Below are 9,012 nucleotides of genomic sequence, written 5' to 3'. Positions count from 1 at the left end.
CAAAGCAGGAGATGCCCGAGAGCAAAAGGAGGTTGAGGCGGTCGAGCTGAATTTTTTTTTTTATTTCCTTTGTGGTTCCTTGCTGTGTCTTTTGTTTATTTGTTTGTTTTCCCCTTTTAATGGTCTTTGCCCCTTGGACCTCACGCTTAATGCAGAACTACAGGGTTTATATCGTTGATTCAGGAATCACAAACAGTGAAAATAAAAAAGCAAATGTCTCCTCCATACATTGCAGAATTAAGACAGAAATCAAGAGAGCTCTGTAAGGAATTTAGCTGTTTCTGCTGGCAGTTAGGTACTAGTATGTCAGCAATAGAAACACTGAAAAGCTTTACTATTTTTACTGTTTTCATCTTTTCTCAGTTAACAGGCATAATATTTACTTTCTTTTTTCCTAACTGCACTTCTTTATAAAATAAATGCTGCTAGTAAAGCAGGAGTAATAAACAGTTGGTTAAAATCTCAGTCCCACAAGCATTCTAAATCAGTGAGGCAGCTCAGGTGAGTAAAATAGCATAGATTATTTTGGAGTCCATTTTCTGACCATTTACTAGTTTTACAGTACTCCTAGAAAGAGTTTTTTAATGGTGTGTGCATGTTACAGTAGTCTCTCTTAGTCTTAATTTAAAGATCAATAAGCCCATTTTCATATTTGTATATACACACAAAGCTTAAAACCCTGAGAACAAGAAACATCATCAGCTGACATTACGAATGTATTTTGATAGTAATTAATTCAAAGCAAACAGTTTTATGACAGATCGTTTTGCTTTTGTAAGAAACCGACAGAATCCTTGGGCTTGTGTTGAATTTGGTGCAGTGTCCAGGCTCTAGATTTTGCAAAAGGTGGGAAAGGTGTCAAAGTTTCTTTGCATTGTGACTACTTTAAACAAAATCCTGACAATGTAATTATTATGCAAGTCTATATTTTATTGATTTTGATATCATGGTATGTTGCTGATCTCTGGCAGGGAGTCTGAAATTGTTACAAACTTGTTGAGGAGGGGCTGGAAACAGGAGTGCAAGAAAGTGCATGTTATGTTATGTTTCATAGTAGTGTTTGTAGTTCTTCCCCTCCTGCATTTAATATAATGTTTGTATGAAAGTAAGCAATGATGTCTGAAAGTATAAACTCTTTAAGGATTTAATGAGTCCTTTAGTTATTTTAAAAGTCTAATAAATTAAGAAATTATCAAACCTTTATGTTAAGGACTAAAAGGGTAGCTCCAGGTATTGCTCAGAAACTCTGAGACTAAAATGAAGTGTGTAGTTTTGGTATGAAATGGAAGCAGACAACTTTCATTTGCCTATAGCAGTTGCCTTTTAACCTATGACTTTAAAAACTGCTATATCAGTCAGTACTATTTCAGGAACGGTTTTTGTAACACACATGTTTTCTAGTTGCTTTATATGCCCTGTCTTAAAATACTGAAGTATAGGACAAAAACACTTAAAAAATAGATTTGTCTTGCAAATTTGCAAAAACAGTAGTAATTTTATGGCTTTTAATATGCATCACAACAATATAGCAAGATTAATGATGGATGGCAAATATGAGATAATGACAGTAAAAGGATACTCTTGAGAGGGACAGTGTTGAGTAAACTGTGTGCATACGGGTAATGTTCAGCATACTGGAGTTAAGCTGGTAATGGTGGAATACAGTCGCTCATGTTCAGCCTTGGTAAAGTAGAAAGTTCAGGTATGTATCTAGCTTATTTTTTACTACATTTTGCTTTTTTGGTAAAATACTCTAGCAATGTTTTTCTTAATATGGTAGTATCTTATTTTTTCTATAATACTTCTGCTTTAGGTCCCATTTTCCAATGATCTTTGCAGCACGTGGCAAGGAAATTCTTGTAAATAAGATGTTTCAGTCTAGATTTGAGAATCCTAATCAAGAGACTGTTCCTTTTCTTAAGAATAACTGGATTCCTACTGTGCGAGCATGGAAGTGGTCTTGCATTATCAATCACATGAGAGAGATCTCACGAAACTGCAGAAATTTGCAGAAGCAGCAGTGAAGGAGTTTCCCATCCGTCAGTTACCAAGTTTTACATCATGGTTTCCATATGATTTATACAGACTTCCCCTCAAACCAAAAAGGCAGCCACCTGTTATTTCTTGGGAGGAAGCAGAAGAATTGAAACTTTCTACACCTTCAGAATATGTTACAGGATCTCCTGGTTATGACTGTACAAAAAACCTCTTTCAGTCTAACATGAAACATGGGCAGACTTTAATCCTAGCACAAACTGTTCACAGATCAATTAACTTGGAGAATCAAGGAGAACCACTACCTAATGGAAAACAAAAATTGAGAAGGTCTTGGATTGTCTCTCTCCCTAGACCTAAGCTTAAAGAAAAGATTCTTCCTTTATCTGAAGAACTGCAAAAGAATTTGAAAAGACTAAAACTGCATGCATTTTATAGAGCAAAGTGGACAATTGAACAGTCTATTTGTAATAATCAGAATTTGGAGGACATCTGGATAAAATTGAATAGACTCATCAAGCAGCATGAATTGCCATCTTGCAATGCTACTATTCAAAGATCTGTGGGACAGATATTAATTTTCTGTGATATATTGTACTGTGAATATGTGAGAAATATTCTTAGGGAAAAGCTAAGCCTTACTGATAAAATGAATTTGCTTGTACATAAATTTGGAATTATATCTAGTTTATAATTTTAAGATAGTTTCATAATAAAATTGCTGTCTGAAGTACTAGAGTTTTTAAGCAACTTAAAATATACAACCTTTAGAACAACTGATAAATTAACAAGCAGAAAAATTACTTAATATTATTTGCTACAGGTTTTTAACTGTAATAATATATTTATTTAACTTTATTTTGCCAGAAGACTTATGAATGATTCTATGAAGATTAGTAAGTTTCTGATTGTCTTAATACTGCATTTTGTAGCTTTTCTCTACCTCAGTGGTGTAAAGAAAAAAAATAAAATAAAAATCCCAGCCTATTATGCCAAGCTGTGTCAGACACTAAAATTTATGCTTTCAGTCAAGCAATGTTCACCTTCACTGTGCTTTTTTGAAATTAGGAGAAGGAAAAATATTTTTGAGTTATTATAATCACCATAAGGTTCTGTAATTATTTTTGACACAGACTTTCAAGTTCTGATTATTTACTGAAAGCAGTGTGTGTGGGGGGGTTAATGAAGGCATAGCCCTTGCATAAAACACAAACTTACTTTCTACTGCATGTATATGCACTGTTAGTAACATTATCCATGTTTTCCCAGAAGTACAGCTGAAAGTTTCAGAGGAGGTTGTGTGCTGAAAAATAATGAACAACATAACATTTACTGGTTTGTGGCTTTGGTGATAACTTTGGGGTTTTTCTTCATGGTGTTTCTGGTCTTTTTTCTCTAATTATATTGGGTAACAAGAAAGCACTAACTTCCAGCTGCAGGTCAGGAAATCAAGAAATCAGACTTCTATCTATAACCTCTATTTGCTGTCATTATGGAAGTAAAGAAAGTAAAGGTCTCTAAGGATTTAAATGTGTTTTATAGTTATAAAAGGCTGAGTCAGCATGATTTTGTCACTTGAAAGAGTAAAGTGTTTCAAAGTCATGCTGCCCCTGCTCAGTTCAATGTTTGTAAGGTCAGCAGAGCAGCTAAACTGGTATCAATGTGACTGCAAGGGTATGCATTTCTCCTAGGCAACCCTACTAACTCCAGATAATTTTGCTGTAACTGGAGGTCAAAATCTGTGACACCCAGAAAAGAGGGAAAATAAGTGAATGGTATGTGTCGATTGTTAGATTACCATCAACGCTGGTGAAATAAAACTGTGCATAAGCATCAGACCCCTCTGTATGAAAACTAAATAAAATCCCCTTGGGCTTTTACTTAAATTTTTCTTTTTATGACATCCTTAACTTGGAATAATTACATTTTACTATAAACGTTGCCTATCTTTCTGTAGTTTAAAATTAAGGACATTGCCCAGATTGAATCATTGATGTGTATTTCTAAACTTTGACTGAATGTTAAGGGGGTCTTAAGTTAACATTTAGAGTGTTTGTGACATTTAATATTACCACTTAGCAAAATTGACGTAAAATGCTGTCTAGAGTAACTGAGAATCATTATTAGTTTTAAAGCTTTTATTGTTATTAAGTTTATTAAGTTATTTCACTGAAATTGTTACTATTAGCATTAAGCTTAGAAAAAGTTTTCTTTAAGCATCAGCACTTTTAAAGATATAATGGAGTAGGCTGCAATGTGAGACTGTGTCTAGAATTTTAGAAGAAAAAAGATGAGAGATCATCCTGCAAAGATACAGTATTTTCTAATATTAATTTAGTAGTCCTATTAAATGCGATAACCTACATATCTTAATTTTTTTGTCTTTTGATCATAACAAAGAGGACATATTACCTTTTTTCACATGAACACTGAGATTTGTTTGAGTCAGTGATAACTTGCATAGGTCTGCTGTATTGTACTGTAAGTTCTTGTGAACCAGTACAGCCCACTGCACCCAAATATGTATCGAAATAATTTAATAATTTACGCAACTGGAAATAGTGAATTCCAACTGGACATACAAGGTGTATGAAAGTACAGTGAAGATAAAAGCATGGTACATGCATCAGTGCAAGGATGATTAACTTACTGCAGTTGAGAGAAGTGCTTTTATTTTATTTTTTAGTTTTTAGAAATCGTATTGGGTTTTGTTTAAGTTTTGAAGACAAATTATTTTTACATATTCAGATTAATGCCTAAGGTTACAAATGCTCAACCTTTTCATGTGAATGCTTTCATGAGAAGCTATATGCAAGATTAGGGCCATTGTTTTATATTAATAGGGAGGAGTTATTTTAAGAATCAATATCTTAAATCTGTAATACAAATAAAAATAATGCGATCTTGAGTATTCTGAGTTAAATACCCATTGAAAATACCACTTTCTTGAAGCAGAGGGTTTTTTAATAGCAAGATCTCAATGATTTTGATTTTGTCAATATCAATAAAACAGGTTTTTTGCAAGCATCATCCTGAAGTTTTTGTGGTGGTTTTGCTGTTTGAGTTTGTGTCTAAAAGAAAAAGCAATTGTATAAATAATGTAGGCTTTTAGGCTTGTGACTCTAGCTTGTGTACGTTTTGGAAATAAGCCTGTGTGTAAATGCAATTGCAATATAGGCTGGAGTTTGACTGAGACGGTCTGTGCTAGTTGTCATGTCCCATTCTAGAGCAAGCAAGGTCACAGAACAAGTGCTTAGCCTAGAAGAGTCCACAATAAAATGAAACTGGTACACTTCTCCTGAAGTCCGCAAAGCATTAACACTGTGATAGGTGTAAGACCTTTAGCACATGAGATTGAAAGCAGTGGAGTACACCAGGGCAATTACGCAAGAGGGAGCAATGGCACTACCAGTGCTCTTGGGTCTCAGAGTATCAGGGAATTTATTGTACTGAAAAAGGCCAGGTGATCCAGAAAAGTGTTACTCTTTTTCAGGCTAAGATTTGGTGATTGTGGTGTGGAAGGAGAGCAAAACAAAATCATACTTTTGAAAACAAAAATAAATAAACAAAAACTTGTTTAATTGACCTATGATTTATTTTCTGATTTTTGCAGTGATGAGGCTAACCAAACCTACTTTATTCACTAATATTCCGGTGACTTGTGAGGAAAGAGATTTGCCAGGTATGTCTTTTCTATTGATGATTATTTATGTACATATTACAAGGTTTAAGCTATGTGAGCATCTGAGACTGAGATGTCAGAGGAGTCTTATGACTTCTCCTACACTGTAATCTGAAAGAGCAATGTATTTTTTGTTTCGTAATGGCTATAGGAAAATACCGTGGTGCACTCTACAACTCTTGACCTACAGCTTTGAAAGCTTAGTGGTGATACTGCAAACATGTGACCTCAAAGTGTGAGTGATTAGCACACACGATAGAAGGCAGTTGTGAGAGAAACTTGTGTAATTGTAGAAAGCTTGGTATTACTATCTTCTTTATCTGGAGAAAATGTCCTGGTAATTAGAACAAACACATGAATATTCTATGAAAAAATATTTTGCAAGAATAACTGCTTTTTAATTGTATTATACTTGGTGTAGAGTCATAAATTGGAAACCCTTAGGTTGTTCCTCAGTAATAGTTGCAGTCCAGAAACCAAATATAAGATAGAGGCAAAGGAAAGACTCAAGAAAAGAGGATTATGTGAAAATACAAAGCAAGCAAGGGAAGGAAGAAAGTGAGGTTTATTAGTTCTATAATGTAATATGCTTTACTCAGGCAGAATTTCCCTGAAAGTTTAACATTAAATTGAGCAGTACCTTTGGGATTGTGTCCTTCAGTATATATACTGAATGATTTATTGGTCACAAGTGCCAGGTAGTAAGTTATAAGTAATAGGCAGGTCTATAGATATTTATTTCATCCCTAAACAAGTTAGTTGTAAAATGAGTATGTCTAAAATAGGTTACATCTAAATAAGTGTTTAAGTGTTGTAACTTAGGTATAGACAAAGCTTTTGACTTAGCAAATATTTAGTTACTAGCACTTTGATATTTCTACAGGTAATCTCTTCAACCAGCTCATGAAACATGATCCTTCTACTGTAAAGGGAGCAGAAACTTTGATGCTAGGAGAAATGCTGACTTTGCCTCAAAATTTTGGGTAAGAATGAATGATTGTAGCTGTAAAATGCAAGGTTTAGGATTCATTTAGTGATAATGTGTGTATTACTTTTATTTCTTTTTTAAAGTCATTGGTATGTAATGAGACATTAAATTGTTTTAAAAATAATCTGTGGCTTGATTTATAATGTGACATAATATATAAATGTGTGTTGCCTGATGTTCTTTGTCTGTAGCTTGACTTTAAATGTAGTAAGGTTTGAAAGTTCAAATAAATTTGCAGCTTTAGGTGAATTTCTAGTGTAATACACTACTATAAACAACATCTTATACTAACAGAGTATGCTACAGTGATTTTTGTGGGTACTGTAAGCCATCTTCTTATTCTCCTCGGATTTCAATCTAGATAAAAGTTCTGATTTGCTTGTTTTCTTCTGAAGTTGCTTGTCTTAAAAGGATGATATTTAAAGTATGTGAAAATGCCAACATACTTCTAGGATTTATTCTGACAAATGTGTGTTTATTAGAATATAAAGGGGTTTTACTGAATGTTCTCTTTTTTTTTAATAACTGTTACTAAACTTTTTTTTTTTACCACAGAAATATATTTCTGGGAGAGACTTTTTCCAGTTATATTAGTGTGCACAATGATAGTAATCAGGTTGTCAAGGACATACTGGTGAAGGTATGTGACAATACATTTACTGACTGGATTTATATATAAAAAAAGATACGTTGAGTATGTCTTCTGACATTTTCTTGTATGTTTAATGCTAATATATAGACTTTAGGAAATATCAGTCACTTTTTCCAAGCCAGAAAATATACCTGGAAATAGGAAACAGTAAGACATAAAAATAGAAATGATGATACAAACCTTTAAAGATTAAAATTAAAAACCAGGGTTGTATCCAGAGAATATGGTTATAAAGCTTCTCTGGAGAATTGGCAGAATTTCCACAGCTAAAAGTTTGGAGCTGCATTCATTTGGAGTTACTTTCATTTTCAATGAGGTAATCAAAGCAAGTCTCTGTAACATATGCATTGACTTGTATTTTGCTTACATTTCAGATTAGTTCTTTTCTGGTGCATCCTTTTTTTGCATTTTCTGCTGAACAAATTATACATTGAGAACAGAAATTCCAGAAGTCGTTGCGGAACTCAGTGCAAAAAGTAAATAGAGTTTTTTATAAGCTCCACGTTAAAGGGTTGGAGTGTTTATACATATTTTAGAACTTGTCTTTAGCTCTGACAAACATAATCTTAATGTATTTTAGCTGTATTTTTTGTATAAAATCATGTAGGGTACAAAATGCTTAGTGAAACCTAGTACTTTATAACATAAATTACTTTTCTTTAGATAGCTTTAAGCAGCTGCATTTCTAACCAATGCTTTGTTTTTGTGTCCCCAGGCTGATCTTCAGACAAGTTCTCAGCGCTTGAACCTTTCAGCTTCTAGTGCCGCAGTGGCAGAACTTAAACCTGACTGTTGCATTGATGATGTGATCCATCATGAAGTAAAAGAGATAGGAACACACATGTAAGGTTTTAGATTTTTTTTTTTATTATTATTAAATGAACCTGCAGCACATGCATGCTGTTCTGTTGCTGCTTTGATACAGGCACAATGTTTAAAGTAATTCAAAATTATTTTTTAAAAAATTGTTTCTTTCAGCTTAGTTTGTGCAGTAAGTTACACTACACAGACAGGGGAGAAGATGTACTTCAGAAAGTTCTTCAAATTTCAGGTATGGCACAAAGTATTCTACTCTACCTTTAATAAGTGAGTGAATCTGAAAAACCCATTTAAAAACTTTTGGTACTTCAAAAGCACTTCTTACTAAAAATCTGTTTGACTTAAAAGTGAACCGATAAAAGCTGTTGCTTCAAACTTCACATGAACTTGTGGTTTCTAATTACCATGGAGTTAAACATTTGAGAAAGAATAAATATTACATCTTATAATTTTATTCATTTATTGAGAGAGAAAATTCTACTCTTTTAAAAATCCTTTTTATAGCAGCCAGCTTTATGATTATTTTTAAACGGAACAAGTATTGTTCATTCTGACTTTGATACATCTAACCTATGAGTTTAGATTGTAAAATTCTGATTATTACCATGGAGTTAAACATTTGAGAAAGAATAAATATTACATCTTATAATTTTATTCATTTATTGAGAGAGAAAATTCTACTCTTTTAAAAATCCTTTTTATAGCAGCCAGCTTTATGATTATTTTTAAACGGAACAAGTATTGTTCATTCTGACTTTGATACATCTAACCTATGAGTTTAGATTGTAAAATTCTGATTATTCTTTCAGTGTGCTTAATCTTTTTTAAATAGGAGCTTAGCAGTTTGTTTTTTAATGGAAACTAAGCAAAGAACTC

General features: G+C 33.1%; 1 protein-coding gene across 1 annotated transcript in view; it reads left to right on the top strand.

Annotated features, from left to right (window-relative positions):
- The first annotated feature begins 5,610 nt into the window (after positions 1–5,610).
- TRAPPC13 (trafficking protein particle complex 13) overlaps positions 5,611–9,012 on the top strand; it is a 16,863-nt gene continuing 13,461 nt past the window's right edge. Inside the window, exons 1-5 of the mRNA XM_010184376.1 lie at positions 5,611–5,677; positions 6,561–6,660; positions 7,221–7,305; positions 8,033–8,160; positions 8,296–8,368. Of these exons, the coding sequence (XP_010182678.1) occupies positions 5,611–5,677; positions 6,561–6,660; positions 7,221–7,305; positions 8,033–8,160; positions 8,296–8,368 (453 nt within the window). The remainder of the gene's footprint in view (positions 5,678–6,560; positions 6,661–7,220; positions 7,306–8,032; positions 8,161–8,295; positions 8,369–9,012) is intronic.

The sequence above is a fragment of the Mesitornis unicolor genome, unplaced genomic scaffold (genome assembly GCF_000695765.1).
Source record: "Mesitornis unicolor isolate BGI_N332 unplaced genomic scaffold, ASM69576v1 scaffold38205, whole genome shotgun sequence".
In the NCBI taxonomy this organism is placed as follows: Eukaryota; Metazoa; Chordata; class Aves; order Mesitornithiformes; family Mesitornithidae; genus Mesitornis; species Mesitornis unicolor.
Note: the sequence above shows the minus strand (reverse complement) of the source record. Positions and strands in the feature narration are given on the sequence as shown.